Raw genomic sequence first — 17,885 nt, forward strand, 5'->3', positions numbered from 1 at the left:
CATTTTTTCAACTCAGATGGATCAACTTTGAGAACCAATTTTTTTGAGTGTACAATATATCAATCTCTTCATCTAACTATGAAGAACTCGAATCCACTTTGACCCGACCCAAATTGAAAATGGACTGCACATATATTTGTACCACAAAATAGCCACTTAAAATGTCATTTTATGTTATTTTTCCAACAGCGATGACATTGTCGCTAGCGTGGAGAAGGAGTAGTGGCGATGGAGCTTTGGATCGGAGAGGAGTGGCGTGTACGAGGAGGAGGAGAGATGATGATTTTTATTTAATTTTCCGCGACTTTTTCGGTAGGAACAGTTGCGAAAATTTTATTTTTAATTTAATATTAAGTTCACGGGATCGTTCTAAGAGAAAACTTATATTTAATTTAAAAAAATAATAGTAGTTTATGCGACTGTTTGTTGAAGAAGCAGTCACGTAACCTAACCGCGTGTTTTTTTCAAATCACGACCGTTTTAGTTAGCAACGGTCATGGATTCTTATTCAAATATTTACAATTAAGTCATTGTGAGTTTTTTTTTTTATGAATACTCCACCCTTCTTTTTAGAAGGGTTGCCAAAAGAGTCTTTGTTCATTTTTGTACTAGTGCTAGTTGGCAAAAGATCACAAGACCACAAGGAGGTAAGCTAGCTTAGTATGCTTATAGTTAACCAGCTCAAACAAAGAAGGTCCTTCCTTGTGATCCTAGTTGGCAAAAGATCACAAGAATACAAGGAGATAAACAAGCTCAGGATGTTCATAGTTAACAACTCAAACTAAGAAGGTCAATAGGTCGCTCTCATTGAGGGTCAATCTTGGAACCCTTGTAATTACCAAACAAACAATCTGACCAACTTGGTTGGCCACCTACCAATTTTTATGCCTTATGAAATAGCATTTTTATCTTTTCACTTTTTATTTCACAAATTAAACGTGCCATTAAAGATATACTAGACATATTGTACTTCTCCCACTTCCAAATTTATGTAATATTTTATGTGCACAGAAGATATACTAGACATATTGTACTTCTCCCACTTCCAAATTTATGTAATATTTTATGTGCACAGAAATAGAATTGAAGAAGCAACGAAGCTAAGCTTTATTTGCATAATGCAGTATTTGATGCCTTGTGCCATAAAAGTAGTGATTAGTCATATTGACATCTGCTTTCTTGACATCTGCTTTAATTTGCTTTCTTATTTGTGGATGCAGAAAGGCTTGTCTGTCGAAATTCTTTTTTTTCTTCTTTTTTTATTGGGGTCAGATGGTATCTACTCAGGGTAAAGATGGAAAAGCAATAATAAAGTATAAAGATATCATGGGATCAATCTTATGAGGCCCTAAAATGATTTTCATGAAAATTTAACAATGTCATATATAATACTATTTTCATAATTATTAATTTAAACATCTATCTCCTTTTTTTGAATGATGGGGAAAATTTACAGCCACTACTCAAGAGTGTGCACGTGTAAACATATATAACTCCTGTGTAATAGCCTTGTCAATCATACAAGAAAGGCGAATCGCACTAAGAAGACCAAGTGTTACAAGCTCGACCGAGAGGGTGTTAGCAAGATGATTGATTCAATAGGTGACCCTAGAAGATACTATTTAAAAAGTTATTTTAATTAGACCATTCTAAAAGAACAAGAAAAAAAAAAGGATTGATTCAATTTGAAAGGAACAGAAAATATTCTAATTCTTAGGATATTATTAGAATTTAAAAAACTCTTTTAAGTGATTCTGAATGAAAGCAACAAATTATCATGCTTGATCCTTGTTGGGTGGAGTCCGGTGAAGGCCAAATCCAGCACCATATGGCTAGGGAGCGAGATTGTTGGGCAGAGGCCTAGGCCTGAGAAGGGCCAAATCCAGCCTCTTGAAAATGTAGTGGTATAAGAAAATAAAGTTGTGTTTTTGCTATCAGCTACAAGTTTTGGTATAATGGTAAGCATTTAATCTTAACGATACTTAATCTTGAATATTTCTCCCACCTATTGAACTATTTTTTAGAACACGTTGGCTCTTTGAGAGGTCAGTGTGTGACGGGAAATAGATGTGACCATCCGACCAAATGAACACTCACTAAAGCTTAATTGAGATATCGTAGACATGCACTTACACATGTCAAATAATGTTCCTTCCCAAGTGTGAGAAACTATATATAAGAAGGCATATGTATATATAGCTTCATATATACATACAAGCCATTCAAGAGGATATATAATTAGCTATGAAGATGAATTGCCTTAATAGTTGGAAGCCAGTTGTAGCCATGATTGGTGTTAACTTTGGTTTGGCTGTTTTAAACATTCTGTTTAAGATTGTTCTTAGCAAAGGAATGAATCAGTTGGTTTTAGCCACTTATAGGCAAGCAATCTCTGCAATCTTCTTGGCCCCTATTGCCTGTTGCATGGAAAGGTATATATGCATATATGCTGGCCTCTTTTAGTCCATTATATTGAATTGAACCATCTTCAATTCATTCCAAACTATTCTTCAGATTATTGTGCAAAGTATTAGAATTGATTGGTTCTCTGTTACTGATCTGACAAAAATGTTATGATTTCTGTTTTAGGGAAAGCTACAAAAAGTTGACAACTTTCACAATCTGTGCTCTATTTTTCAGTGGACTGATGGGGTGAGTTACCTTCTACCCATACCTGGAGCATCCCCAATAGGGGGATTTTGGATGGTTTTTGCAGGTTGTAATGCTTATGTAGAGGATAGAGAATGAAATGAGTTGTTGCAGGAGAACTNAGGCGAATCGCACTAAGAAGACCAAGTGTTACAAGCTCGACCGAGAGGGTGTTAGCAAGATGATTGATTCAATAGGTGACCCTAGAAGATACTATTTAAAAAGTTATTTTAATTAGACCATTCTAAAAGAACAAGAAAAAAAAAAGGATTGATTCAATTTGAAAGGAACAGAAAATATTCTAATTCTTAGGATATTATTAGAATTTAAAAAACTCTTTTAAGTGATTCTGAATGAAAGCAACAAATTATCATGCTTGATCCTTGTTGGGTGGAGTCCGGTGAAGGCCAAATCCAGCACCATATGGCTAGGGAGCGAGATTGTTGGGCAGAGGCCTAGGCCTGAGAAGGGCCAAATCCAGCCTCTTGAAAATGTAGTGGTATAAGAAAATAAAGTTGTGTTTTTGCTATCAGCTACAAGTTTTGGTATAATGGTAAGCATTTAATCTTAACGATACTTAATCTTGAATATTTCTCCCACCTATTGAACTATTTTTTAGAACACGTTGGCTCTTTGAGAGGTCAGTGTGTGACGGGAAATAGATGTGACCATCCGACCAAATGAACACTCACTAAAGCTTAATTGAGATATCGTAGACATGCACTTACACATGTCAAATAATGTTCCTTCCCAAGTGTGAGAAACTATATATAAGAAGGCATATGTATATATAGCTTCATATATACATACAAGCCATTCAAGAGGATATATAATTAGCTATGAAGATGAATTGCCTTAATAGTTGGAAGCCAGTTGTAGCCATGATTGGTGTTAACTTTGGTTTGGCTGTTTTAAACATTCTGTTTAAGATTGTTCTTAGCAAAGGAATGAATCAGTTGGTTTTAGCCACTTATAGGCAAGCAATCTCTGCAATCTTCTTGGCCCCTATTGCCTGTTGCATGGAAAGGTATATATGCATATATGCTGGCCTCTTTTAGTCCATTATATTGAATTGAACCATCTTCAATTCATTCCAAACTATTCTTCAGATTATTGTGCAAAGTATTAGAATTGATTGGTTCTCTGTTACTGATCTGACAAAAATGTTATGATTTCTGTTTTAGGGAAAGCTACAAAAAGTTGACAACTTTCACAATCTGTGCTCTATTTTTCAGTGGACTGATGGGGTGAGTTACCTTCTACCCATACCTGGAGCATCCCCAATAGGGGGATTTTGGATGGTTTTTGCAGGTTGTAATGCTTATGTAGAGGATAGAGAATGAAATGAGTTGTTGCAGGAGAACTTGATTTTTGGTAGAAAAGTGGGCTCCACTCAAAAAAAAAAAAAAAAAAGCAATTGGTTTCTTTGGTGCGCGTGAAGAACACCAGAAGCGCCCAGTCGAGCCCATGCACTCCACGTGCCCGTTGAGCGAGTTAACATAGATTTTTCTTTTTTCTTTTTTTTATGAAAACTGATTTTTCTTCTTTCTTTTCACTCCTACTTGGCATCTTAAATTTGTGAAAAAATAAGCTATTGGAGGTGCTCTTGGAAATCATATTTATTACAGTTAAACATAATGATTACGGGATTTTCTATGGTTCTAATACTATTAGATCTAATCATGTTCAATAATATCCAATATATGTGATCAACCCGACCAAGTTGGTTAGAGAATTCACTTAGTAACCACAAGGTTCCAAATCTAACTCAGATCTCTATATGAGTTGTCTAATAATCTTTTTTGTTTAAGCTGGTCAGCTATGAGTAACTTAAATTAGTTTACTTCCTTGTGGTTCTTTGCCGATTAAAATCACAGGCATACTTCAACCTAAGCGCACTTTCAAATAGCTGTTGCAGCCTTCCTCGTAAATTAACTAATAATAATATATACTAAATTTTATTTGGTACAATCATCAGTGCCTATTGATAGCATAAAAATCCCAATAATTAATATGTGCCTAGATAGATATGTTTGAATTTTATTGAAAGTAATTATTTAGAATATTTTGATCCAATTTTTTTGGGGTATTTTAATGTTTGTAACAAAAGGGTTGATTTTTCAGAGGGACAATAACTATATATCTCACCCTATTTGGGCTTAAGTATACATCAACTTCATTTGCTTGTGGTTTCGTCAATGTTGTGCCCATAGACACATTCTTGATGGCACTCCTATTTAGGTAAGTACTACTCTACAATCAATTGTTATACTATAGATCAGGATTCACAATTGCATGAGATACAAAAATTATGTACTTTCAATTAACACATTATGTATCTACATAATTTTTGTACATGTAAACAAATAACTTGATAATTGCTGACACATAATATGATAACTACAAGTACAAAAATTGTCAACTGAAGATACAGAATGTGTGAACTACAAATACATAATCACAAGATTATTTTTGGATCAAAGTCTACAATACAAGATAGACCCCGATCCATTGTATAATTTGCACTCTCAATTGTTATACTATTGACCAGGGTTCATGTTGCATTGTGAACCCTGATACAAAAATTATATACCTTCACAACTAAGATATTTTGTACTTACAGTTAACAGTTGTTGTCACTGTTGCAAAAATTGCATGCGTAAGCCGCCTAGGCGCTCGTAGGCCGAGACGAATTGCTCCCTAGGCAGCTGCCTAGCGCCTAACTCGATCGATTAGGCCGTGTTGGCGACCGACTCAATCGAGTTAACTCGCCCAACGCGACAGAGTTAGCCAAGTTAACTCGGGCGAGTCGGCCTTGTTAATTTTTTATTATATATATATATATATATATATATATATATAAGAGAAGGAAGAGAAATATATATAATATAATATATGACATACACCCATACACATGCACTAATGCACTATTTTTTTGTTTTCATAGATCGCTGCCGCCTAGCGCCTACTGCAATTATGGTTGCTGTACATGTAAATAAATAACTACTTGATAATTGTTGACACATAATGTAATAGCTATAAGTACAAAAACTACCAACTGCAGATACAGAATGTGTCAATTACAATCGTTTTAACAAGCTTGATCTAATCGTAGTGATATTTGCACTTTTATTCATTGATCCCTAGCTAATTTGACAAAATGGGAAATATATTCTTGCAGGCAAGAGAAACTAAACATGAAGTGCAGAAGTGGGAAAGCTAAGGTCTTAGGAACACTAATATGTCTCATGGGAACCATAGTACTAACACTCTACAAAGGGAAGCCATTGACAAATAATGCCCCATCATCACCACTAGGATCAATTGAAGCACACCATGACACTAAGAGTTGGGTTATTGGTTCATTATTCCTCTTTGCAGGATGCTTGACATGGTCTTCTTGGTTTATAATACAGGGTCGGGTCATGTCGGACTATCCATATCAGTATTCTAGTACATCTATCATGTCCTTCTTTGGTGCCATTCAGTCAGCTGTCTTGTGCATTATCATTGATAGAAACACATCCATTTGGAGACTCAAAGGGAGTATGGAAATATGGACTATCATATACTCTGTGAGTATGAAATTTGTATTATAATCAATGTTTCAAAAATCGGTCTAGGCACCCCTAGACCGTGGCGATTTCCCTCTTAGGCGGCCGGCCGCCTTGGCGCCCGCCTAGCACCTATTTTGACCGACTTGGGTACCTAGATGGCCGTCTAGCGCCTAACTCGGCTGAGTTAACTCGTCCATTTCAATCAAGTTAACTGAGTTAATCCGGTCGGCTCGGCCTTGCTATTTTTTTTATTTTATATATATGACATATATACACTGACACACATGCACTTTTTTTTTAGTTAGTCGCCTAGGCGCCTGCCTAAGCCGCTTAGGCCCCGCCTGAACTGTCTAGGCGCTAGGCGCTCCTCTACCGACAGACTAGCGCCTAGTGCTTACTGCAACCATGATTGTAATTACGGATTTTTCTACATTGCCAATATAATCCTAATTAGAGTTACAATATTATAGGGAGTTGTGGGATCTAGCATATGTTATGCTGTGATGTCTTGGTGTGTGAAGCAAAGAGGACCTGTTTTCACCTCAACATTTAGTCCCTTCAGTCAGATTTTTGCTATTGTGTTCGATGTCTCCATAATCCATGAACAAATTTACCTTGGAAGGTAAGATAACTATCCTCCTATATATTAGTGAGCAATGGAGATAATGGCAATAAATCTTGTCTTTAAAATCAAATTACAACCTCATATCTAGAATTTAATCCCAAAATAGAATTGATGTTACAAAACTAGTTCTTTGAAATATTGGCATTATTAAAAATTAATGTTACGTTAACTATTGAAACTGACAAGAATTAATTTATTTATTTTTAGAAGAAGTAGAGTACTTATAGAAGATCAAGTTACCTTACTCTTTTTCTCTACCATTTTCTTGGACAAAAGAGTTACCTTACTCTTCTTCCAAAAAGATGTAATTACCTTACTCTACCCTAAACATGAGTAGAGTTACCTTTTGCAAAATCTCATATTGTAGGTGCACACAAATTTAAGCTTGCGGAGCTTATTTTGGACCATGATTCATACAACATCCCCCACCACCAAAAAAGAAAAAAAAAAAAAAAAAAAAACATCTCTATGGGTAAAAGTAACACTAGATTCGTGAGACGGCCTCACACAAGTGTGACTCTTATTGTTTTTTGATGATTTTAAAATCAATAGTTCTCATTGTTGGTCAAACTTATCATACCATTGTTTAGAGTTTGTTTCAAACCATGTAATAGTTTAACCAATTTATAAACTTTCTTTTATTGGCCCAAAATGATAAAACATTCAAGTTGCTCCATAAAAAATTCTTCATCTAAATCACCATCCAAGAAATTAGTATCATCCAAATAGAATTTATATATTCTTGTCATGGAAAATTAAGCATCAAAGTAGTTATGGTCATCATGTTGCTTGTAACCTTTAATTGCGAGTCAAGCCTTATACTTTTTTATGGAGTCATCTGGTTTCATTTGCTAACAAAAATGTCAAAAAAAAAAAATAGTTCATTTTCTAATAAATAAGTTAAAATATTTGGCTCATAAGTTAATATAGTTCTTTCAGTTAATACTTGGTAATATGATTTAAGTCTTCTCATAAATATATTGAATTGGAACAGCATTTTAGGATCCATTTTGGTTGTTGGTGGGCTATATGCTCTTCTTTGGGGTAAAAGCAAAGAAGCTCAAGTTTGCAAGACTGCACCAAGGGCCGACAAGGATGAACGAACTGTATTACCTGTAGTTACTAATACTCCACCTCGTACCTAGAAGAATGAAGATAGATACTCAGGTGGTGCGCAATACTTATCAACTAGAGTCGTCTTAGCTACTTTTGACTAAATCATTAATGACATTAAAGAAGCGTTCCCCTGTCGACTTCAGCTTTAAATTTGGGAATCAAGTTTTCTGTAGCATTGCTAGGGAATTTGTTTCTATGTTTGACTGTAATGAATGTTTTACCATTCCATCAATCTTTATTGTAAACGTTTCAGCTTATGATTTAATGAATTAGCCTTTTTATTCTCAAAAAAATGTGGTAACCATTGGGAAGAAATGAAATAAAATAATACTCCCAAATAAATAATAGTATTATTGATGGTATAGTATATATGTCTATAGGTTCTTTTTTTTTTTTTTTGAAAATATGTCTATAGGGTGTAGGTCCATAATCAGGTGTTAATTGATCTTAACGTGCGAACCTGCGAACTTCTGAAGGATTGCACCGTACTTACTATATGATTGCACCGTACCCGGATATGATTGCGCCCGCACTGTCCTCCAGAAATGTCAGAGAGCCGTAGCAGTGCAATCATGTAGTAGTTGCAGTACAATTTCTTCAAAGTTTGCAGGTTAAGGTTGGTTTTTACCTCATTATGATTCTATGTCTATATTGTATTTGATAAAATTATAATTACAATTATATTATGTATATGATACTATTATGCATGCCACATAATAATTAACGCAGAAATTCTTAAATATGGATATCAACATTTTACTACTAGCTTACGGAGATTTTTCTTCCTTGCAAAATATAATGTTCATCATAAATTATTCAATATTTCCATAATGAGCTATTCCATTTGCATGCAAAGGAATGGGTTATTCCATTGTTTGTCATGGCATTTTATTTCTGAGAATGAGCTATTCCATTTGCAAAGGAATAACCATTCCTAGAGACCACTTCCCTTGTATTAGCTATTCTTAAACAGTCGGAAATAATTTTTTGTATGAGTCACACTTGTGTAAGATTGATTCGCGAGATAAATTGGATCGGATCGAATTGCATAAGGGATACGGTTAGGGCTCGTACACCCCGTCTAAGTTGCGGGGTTAACCCCTCCAATAGAATTTTTAGAAAATAAAAATTAACAAGTGAATTTTTTTTTTTTTTGAGAAGAATTAACAAGTGAATATTAAAATTTAAAATTAATTAAAAAAAAAACAAAAAGTATATGTATCAGGTGTTAATTAATGTGAATTTATATGATTAATTTATGATTATTAATAACAATACTTTCCCTTCCATATATACAGTTATACACCGATACTAATTGAAAATTCTACAATTAGATATGGTCTCAATTTATTTCCAAAAAAAAAGATATGGTCTCATTCAAAAAAGAAATTGTCTCATAATAATCTGCCACGTGTACGAACCGGTTCTTCAATGATTGTTTCCAACAAAGGCTTCTTTGACTTGAACAATGACAACCTATGCTGATACTCTTCCACCACCACACCTGACGTCACTCCTGACCGCCCCACGTCATTTTCCGGCGTCTCATCACCTCCCTCCGCCGGAGACACCTTGGCTGCGTTCCTGGCGGACAACCGTTTCGCGGGGGACGACTTCGCCGCCACGAGGAGGACCGCCACGTCGGCGGCAGTGATAACGGAGCTCAACCTCTTCATTGGGAACGCGGCGTAGAGGTTCCTGAGCTCTAAGTCTTGGTCCGCCGGTAGAGGGGAGAATCTCCGGCCGGCGGTCAAAGATCCGGCGTTGACCAAGAAGTGGGTTGGGTGTTCTAGCATGATTTCTGCCGCCGTGACCGGCTCTCGAAGCCGCCGGATTTCCCCGCCGGGGAGGATCACTCTTGCTGCCCCTCTTCTCCCCTTTCTTGCACTGCACGAAACAAGATTTCCCATGTTGAATTGGGACTTGGTTTTTGCCTTATTTCTTCGAGAGACTGGACTCCCCAAGTGTAGAGATGAATCTCTTGTGCTTAAAGTCAACAACAGGAACTGATTAAATTAGGAGACTGTTCGAATCGCGATTTACCTCTTCAAACGAGATTGGACTCCCCAAGTTAGTAGAACTGTAGAGATGAATCTATTGTCCGTAGAGTGAACAATAGGAACTGATTAGGAGACTGGTTGAATGAATTGCGATTTATCTCCTCTAATTGTTCTTCAGCGGGGATTATGGGGACTATAAATAAAAATAAAGAAATTGTTGAAGAATATAATTTCGTAGGTGGGTATATATTGATGAGAGGGGTTTGGACTTTGGAGGTATATATAGAGGAAGAAGAAGTGATGATGGTCAAAAAGGCACGAGGATTTTGTGTGTGCGAAATGAATAGATCACTACACGAAACGCGCACTGGGCACGTACTTAGGTCCAATCCTTACCATTGACCAGAGTTCACACTGGGAATTCCGGTATATGTTTTGTGTTATGAATTTATGTGTCTGGAATTATGTGTTATTTTATGTATTTATTAACATAAATTATGTACTTAAATAAGATTTGAAAAATAAGTAAATATATAAAATGTGTATGTGTTTTGTGTTAGATTTTGTGTCTTTTATTATGAAATTCTATATTTTACAAGTATGAATTCTGCATCTCGTCGTTTCAATTTCAAGGTCCATAATGCTATATATGGCTTGTGTTATGATTTTTGTGTTTTGTATTATGAAATTATATATTTTACGAGTAAAATTATGTACATCGTCATTTCAATTTATGATCAATAATGCTACATTAACCTTGATCTATAATATAAATTTAATTGCCACTTAGCTCGCTGCGGGCCTACGTAGATATACTTCATTTCAACTTTCAAAAGTAGGTGTAATATGGTAACATAAGTCAACATAAAAAATTATTTTTTTAAGGAAAAAAAAAACATTATCCTACTCACTAAGCACTAGCAGGCACTAGGCTTAGCTTTTTAATCTTCATTTTTCTAATTTTATGGGTATATTATGATAATTAATTTTTCAATTCATTTAATATCAATTTTATATGGAGGAATGGGCAGTGCTAGACAACCTTGATTTAGGATGTAGAAAACAAAGGGTCAAAGAATATTATTGAAAATTTCGACAAAAACACACATAATTGAGTGGAGGAAGTTAATTACCGGTCGACACCAATTTCGGCGTTAATGCGCGTGGAGACTCCAATCGGCAGACAAATGCGTTACCTTAAAATATAGTATAATAATAATAATTACATTTAAATTTATTATTTAAAAGTTCAAAAATGTCCAAAAAATAATAATAGTAACTGCCAAAACGTTGTTTCAAGGACTTACAAAAATTGTTGAAAGAAAAAAAATAATGAAAACAATAAAAAAAAAAAAAATTTATACACACACACACACTGACACACACATCATTGATTGTTTGGTCCGAAAAAAACTGCAAAGGGGTTTTAAGATAGTTGCATCTTCCGAGTTAAAACTTGAGACATCTTGTTAAACGAGAAGAGACCTATAAAAGGAATTAAGGTACGGTTAGCTTGAGTCGTGTGATAGTAACATGAATTAAGGTACAGTTAGCTTGAGTCATGTGATAGCAACATTATCCTTAAATTATTTGCTACAGCCTGGGTTTCTCAACTCTCAAGATACTAGAACGTAACAAAGGCAGTTGGGCTCAGTTTGATATTTTATTTGCACCCCTACGCAAGAGAGAAGACCTCTATACGTAACAAAGGCAGTTGGGCTCAGTTTGGGATTTTATTTGCACCCCTACGCAAGAGAGAAGACCTCTATGCTATACAATTCAATATGCTTTAAAAACGCTCTTGTATATATAGTGGTGCAAACAAACTTTAATTTTCAAAATCAATGTGGACAAAAGCCTTTCCACTTTCGTTTCGAACTCAAATAGATCTACTTTGAGAATCAATTTCTCATTCACCTATTATTCAGTTTGAGCGTATGTACAATATATCATGCTCTTCGTCTAACTACGAAAAATCCGAATCCACTTTGACCAGACTCAAATCGAAAGTGGACCCAATATATATTTGTATCACAAAATAATAGTCACTTTTCATGCTATTTTATGCTTATTTTTCCAATATATATGTACACAATTTCAATTCTTGAATGCCTGCTGACACTTTGAATATTTTGAGTGGATTGATTGCATTTATTGAAAAGGAAATTTATATATAGAAATTAGCATTAATATAATGTCTGAGTACATATGTGTTGATACTATACCATACCAAAGTCAAAGAAACCTAACCCATGAAATCCTTTTACCTACTTTTTTTTCATTTTCAAACAACCTATCGGTCACTACCACACTTATTAGACTGCCTAACAAGTGGTTTACGTATGTACCACTAACTAAATTTATATTTATTTGAACAAATTTATTATTTAATACTCACAAGTTGAGTTGACATTTAAATTTCACATAATTTAAGTTAAGGTATCATATTTGAGTTTTATTTTATATATTATATAAATAAACATTGGTAATGGTTAGTATACTATACTTACCATTACGTTAAAAATTATAACTAGTAGGAAAATTATAATTATTTTCATACTTGCCCAGCAAGTAACACTTGAAGGGTGAAGTTCAGCACCATGTCTCTAAAAAATGTGACGGTATATAAGAAAATAAAGTTACGCATTCGCTGTATGTGAGTTATAACTTTTGACATAATAGTAAGCGTTTGATCATAACAAGTGGTAGTAAAGCTGAGTCACGGGTTCGACCAAAAAAAAAATTGACTAAAATAGCTAGAACTTTTATCACTTGGACCATGTTGGATGTCGTGTTCAGCCATAAATCTCAAACTTATCGAATAACTCCATACTCGACTCTCCTATATATATTATCATACTTCCTCCTAATAGCCCGTATGTCTAGATATATTGGCTATTTTTGTTCTTTATGAAATACCAATCTAGCTTATTCCCTAAAAATCTCCTTCCAAGGCCTTCTCCAATTGTTAACATCTTTGCACACATATTTAGGCTCCAACTAGAAAAGAAGGGAAAGCAAAAAAGAAAAAAATAATAAAATAAAATAAAAACCCAAACGTCAGAACGCACCGAGAAGGGAAAGAGTCTCATTAACTCGCCGGCCCTCTGGGTGCGCAGTAGTGCTCGCACGCGCAGCGAGCCTGCTGCTCATTTTCCGTGTGGGATCCACAATAGCCAGCCAAAATCCCTCCCTCCTGCAAGAACCTCACATTTTCTCTCTCTCTCTCTCCTCTCACTTCCACATCACCACCTTTTTCTTAAAAAATGTGAAACAACCCATTAATGGGGATGACCTTATAGTGAACCAAATTAAACATGGTATTAGACCTTGAATGGTTGTGTTGGATTATTAATTAGAAAAGTACTTCTAGATAAATATAACTATATTGTTTTAACAAACAAAAAAAAAATTATACCTCAATCTCGAGGCTTCCATCGTTCCTAATATGGAGACTTGATGGATGTGATAAATTGCAAAATGTGCCTCAATAGTCCACAGGCCTCCAAATATTTATACACCATGTAGTTGTTAGCAAAGTAAAGCTATCAACTTACCATGAAATGGGGTGACCAAGTATATGTGTAGCATAATTCTCAAACCTGATGTCACAAGTTCAATTTTTGCCAACTTCTTCTTGACCGAGCCGGTCACATAAGATTTCTCCCATACAATTTATTGATCTCTTCGATGTGATTTGCAAACTATTACAAAGAACATACTTTATAAGGTGCACACCTTCACATACATAGCGCGTGGTTGCTAATTAATCATCACTTTATTTGAGATTAATTGACCACTTATATTACAACTTGCAAACCCAATAACAATAGTTAAAAGGAAAATCATATTCAAAGTCAAATTCCATACAAAAATTGAGAGACATTCCAACCCTCACCCCAAGTAATTAAGCATGGTGAAACAAAAATGTGATAGCAAAAAACAAAGCAGCAGAAAGAGAAGAAACAAGAGCTAGTATTGCAACCACAAAAGCTGCAGCACCCCAAGGCGTTCTGTGATACACATTACCCATTTTATGCCACAAAACCTCTTTCTTCTTCTTCTTCTCCATTCCCACATTACTAAACCTGTTCACTTTCTCACACAGCCCACTGTAGTAAAACTCCTCAACATTAATCTTCACATGCAGGCCGTCGAAAACACGAAGAATCTCTTCGTCATTCTCCATAGTACCACTCTGCATAATAATTCCCTTTCTGCGGAGAAAGCTCACATCTTGTTTGCATCGTATCAGACATTTCATGAGGTAAACATAGGATGCAACGTGGTTGGTCTGATCAGGAGTGTACTCCTCTAGTGCAATGATGTTTCTGAACAAGATTTCTGTGTGGTTCTGAACTTTTATTGGTGGGATGGCCAAGACGCCTCTGTCGTCATAGGTTATATCCAGTATGCTTTGATCAGTAGATGATAATGCCTTCTTCCTGAACTTGATACCTTTGTAAAGAATTGAATGTAAGTAACTTCATTAACTAAACCTAACATATATAAAATGGTACCGTGACAATGTCAATAAATTGTAATAATGGTACAATATAGTCTCACAGAGCTAGCTCAGTTGGTTCAATCATTTCCACTTGAAAGTTAAAGGTCATTAGGCCGGGAGACCTTGACAAATCATAGGCTAGGGTGAGAACGGGGTCATTTGCGATTTACTTCCTCCCGCGACTCTTGTACAAGGGTTCTAGTGCTTTAGGATTAATCAAGCTTAAACGAAAAACCTAATGTATCAAAAAATGGCACAATATAACATCACGTGGCTAGCTCAATTGGTTCGACATATCACTCTCATTGGAAACCTAAGGGTCATCATAGGCAAGAGGTGAGAACTTGAGAACTAAAGGGGCGACTCACAATTTACCTCCTTAATTGGCTCTTAGAATTTTGGAGACTTAGAGGATTAGTCTGACTTAAACTGGAAAACCTAATATATTTTTTTTTTTTTAAAACATGCCAAGGACATTGTGGTCTAGACGTCCAATAACACCAAGTTGCTCTCATTGACTCTTTGTGCTTCAATAGGTTAAGAAAGTAGTTATGAACAGATACTGCATTGTAATAGAGTTGGTAGTATTAAAAGAAAACACACACACACAATTAGTATTGTCAAAGCAGGCCGACTCGTCCTATTAAGCCCGTCCTATCGCAGGCCTAACTTCTGGCGGGCAGGCCCTTGACCTAGGGTTCATGCAACCCTACTCCACCCCACGTGGGGGGCCCGCGGATTTTTTAAAATATAAAGATAAGTGTGTGTGTGTGTGTATATATATATATATATATATATATAGGACTTGACCTACGGGTCTTAGCACCACAAGTATGTTAGGCCCGCTTTTTGTGGACCATTATTTATGTAACTTTACCCCGCCTCATTTCGGGCCAATCCCTAAATTTCGACTCACTTTAATAGTATTAAGCACAATATAGTCCGACGTACTAATTTAATTGAGAGACCTTGATCCATAATAGGTAAGGAGGGAGAATTTGAAAACCGGATAATATACTTTCTTCAACGACCTTTGGACAGTGGTTCTGGAGTTTAAGATCAGTAAGGATACTATCAAAAAAAAACACAATGTAGTGGAATGTGGTTGTACCTGCAGCGTGAAGTTGAGTTGCAGAATACATATACTTCTGTTCTCCAGTTGATTGCAATTGAGGAGTTGCAGGCAAGTAACAATGGCGAATGAGATCAAGTAAATGATACACAAACAGTCCAAATTTCTGATCCTGAGTCGCCGCCAATCCTTCCGGCGGCCGGTCGATCAACTTCCTGACGAAGAGCAGGAAGAGATAAGCAAGCGAGAAAGAGCCGCAGTCCTTGGGAAGAGGAACCGCCTTATACAAATGCTCAACAACAAAAAACGGAATCTGATTCTCCGCCAAAATCAAATCGCTTCGGACGCCGTAAAACGCCTCCCGCGAACTGAAACACGGATCGTCTTTCCGCCGCAGTCCTCGGAACGCGAATTTGAGGAGGAGCTCGATGATGAAGCAACCGTCGAGCAACATCATCTCCACGAACTCATCTCTCCCCATCCCGATCGCTTCGCCGTAGCATTTCCTCGCTCGCGATTCCAACCGCCGCAATCGCTCGATGCAGGCGTCCAAGCTCCTCTCCGCGTCCTGTCCCCCGCGGCTGAGGAGCGCGTTGAGGTACCGCCATTTCTGGACCTCCATGGCTCTCAGGGAGGCGATTCCGCGGTGGAAGGGGCCGATCGAGACGCGTTTGGGGAAGTAATTGTGTTCGTTGCCTTCGGAGACGTGCTGAGGGAGTCTGCAGATGCAATTGGAGATGGAGAGGGACTCCATTTTGGAATTGATTGAGGAGAGGAGATTATTCTCCGCTGGAATGATTTCTACAGTGACATGATCATCGTTACTAGTACCAGCTGATCCTTGCATTTGATCTTTTGGTTGAATGAATGTATGTATAATTGTATATGATGTGTGTGTAGAGATTAGAGATTATAAGTAAAAGAAGATTGTTGTTGAGAGTGAAGGTGTGGCGGTGATAGAAAAGGTTTGGTTTCATGGTGCAGACAGAAAGGAAAGTATTGGAGTGAAGATGGAGGGAGTATTACTTGTTTGGAAATTAAAGCATTACTAATACTAATATAATAGTGGTGTGGGGACTGGGAATGAATCTTTTCGGCCTTTAGTTTACTGATCATATCGAATCTCTGCTTCCAGAGTTTAGTAGTGTTGTTCGGCGGAGCCGGAGAAAGGAAAAGTAAGGATTTACTTTATTTTTCTGTTTTTTCATTTCCAGTTTTTTATTTTTCCATTTCTCCAATTTTCCTTCTCCATTCCTCCAAGTTTCCATTTCTTCACTCTTCCAGTTTTTTTATTTCTCAATTTTTTTTATTAAATACAACAACAACAACAACAACCACAACAAATTCTTGTGTATGAGGATGAAAAAAAAAAAAAAAGGAAAAAGGTTAATAATAATAATAATTTAACTATACTCGAAGGTCACATATGCTATTAACTCATAATAATAATAACAACAACAACAAATTCATGTGTATAAGGAGGATGAAAAAAGAAAAAGGAAAAAAAGATAATAATAATAATAATAATAATATAATAATAATAATAACAATAACAATAATAATAATAATAATAATAATAATAATAATAATAATAATAATACGTTGTAAGGAGAAAGGAAGTAAAAAAAAAAAAGGCAAAGAAAAGGATAGCTCACCCAAAGATTCGAAGGGGAAAAAGAAAGCAGGAGAAGAGAAAAAAAAATTGAAAGTGAAAAAAGAAAGCAAGTAACAAGAGAGGAAGAAAAATAAAAGGAAGGAAAAAAGAAAGCAGGAGAAGCGGAAAAAAATTGAAAGGTTGAAAGGTAAAAATGAAAACAAGTAACAACAGAGCTCACAAGGATTCGACCCAGGGACTTCATACAAATGGGCACTGTTCACCCGCACTTCTCCATTCTCCCATTTGGAGAAGTCCATGGGTTGTTTACCAAAATGAAAAAATGGAGAATTTTCTGGAAAAACAGAAAATTGGAGAGGTGGAAGAATGGAAAATGGAAACTTGTTTACTAAAATTCTTTCTCCAATTGCTTTACTCCACTCCATTTCTCCACTTCATGTACAATTTTGGAGAAAGGAAATTTGGACCTCCAAATGGTGGAGTGGAAACTTGGGTGGGTGAACAGTGCTTGATTAGTGAGGTCCTGACTTTGAATCCTCTTGAGCACATCTGATTTCTGTCACTTTTGTTTGCTGTCTGACTTTTACTTCTTTTCGTTACTATAATTCTAATTACTTTTTTTTTGCTAAGTTCACTTGTTCTTTCCCTTTCCATTATTATTATTATTATTATTATTATTATTATTATTATTATTATTATTATTATCTTTTTTCTTTTTCCTTTTTTCCTCCTTATGCACACATA

At 35.9% G+C, this 17,885-nt stretch overlaps 3 protein-coding genes across 3 annotated transcripts; 1 reads left to right on the top strand and 2 right to left on the bottom strand.

Moving 5' to 3' along the window:
- Positions 1 to 3,494: 3,494 nt before the first annotated feature.
- LOC116005092 (WAT1-related protein At3g30340-like) lies at positions 3,495 to 8,212 on the top strand. Its single transcript, XM_031245335.1, has 6 exons — positions 3,495 to 3,676; positions 3,834 to 3,896; positions 4,774 to 4,890; positions 5,831 to 6,224; positions 6,677 to 6,828; positions 7,826 to 8,212. The coding sequence occupies exons 1-6, from the start codon at positions 3,495 to 3,497 to the stop codon at positions 7,974 to 7,976; spliced, it is 1,059 nt and encodes a 352-aa protein (XP_031101195.1). The 3' UTR covers positions 7,977 to 8,212.
- A 1,129-nt stretch (positions 8,213 to 9,341) lies between these two features.
- Positions 9,342 to 9,857, bottom strand: LOC116004727. Its single transcript, XM_031244889.1, has one exon. The coding sequence runs from the start codon at positions 9,855 to 9,857 to the stop codon at positions 9,342 to 9,344; it is 516 nt and encodes a 171-aa protein (XP_031100749.1).
- Positions 9,858 to 13,686: 3,829 nt separating this feature from the next.
- On the bottom strand, positions 13,687 to 16,429 carry LOC116005249 (UPF0481 protein At3g47200-like). The gene is made up of 2 exons (XM_031245512.1): positions 15,566 to 16,429; positions 13,687 to 14,405 (listed from the first exon to the last, which is right to left on the bottom strand). The coding sequence occupies exons 1-2, from the start codon at positions 16,371 to 16,373 to the stop codon at positions 13,855 to 13,857; spliced, it is 1,359 nt and encodes a 452-aa protein (XP_031101372.1). The 5' UTR covers positions 16,374 to 16,429; the 3' UTR covers positions 13,687 to 13,854.
- Between the last annotated feature and the right edge of the window lie 1,456 nt (positions 16,430 to 17,885).

Source organism: Ipomoea triloba, chromosome 14 (genome assembly GCF_003576645.1).
Source record: "Ipomoea triloba cultivar NCNSP0323 chromosome 14, ASM357664v1".
NCBI classification, from domain to species: Eukaryota; Viridiplantae; Streptophyta; class Magnoliopsida; order Solanales; family Convolvulaceae; genus Ipomoea; species Ipomoea triloba.

Excerpts from the sequence above, each read along its gene's own strand:
- LOC116005092 (XM_031245335.1), top strand. The coding sequence starts at position 3,495 with ATGAATTGCCTTAATAGTTGGAAGCCAGTTGTAGCCATGATTGGTGTT. Across the intron at positions 3,677-3,833 it reads ATTGCCTGTTGCATGGAAAG|GGAAAGCTACAAAAAGTTGA; the intron begins GTATATATGCAT and ends TTTCTGTTTTAG. Across the intron at positions 6,225-6,676 it reads TATGGACTATCATATACTCT|GGAGTTGTGGGATCTAGCAT; the intron begins GTGAGTATGAAA and ends ACAATATTATAG.
- LOC116005249 (XM_031245512.1), bottom strand. The coding sequence starts at position 16,373 with ATGCAAGGATCAGCTGGTACTAGTAACGATGATCATGTCACTGTAGAA. Across the intron at positions 14,406-15,565 it reads AACTCAACTTCACGCTGCAG|GTATCAAGTTCAGGAAGAAG; the intron begins GTACAACCACAT and ends TTCTTTACAAAG.
- LOC116004727 (XM_031244889.1), bottom strand. The coding sequence starts at position 9,857 with ATGGGAAATCTTGTTTCGTGCAGTGCAAGAAAGGGGAGAAGAGGGGCA.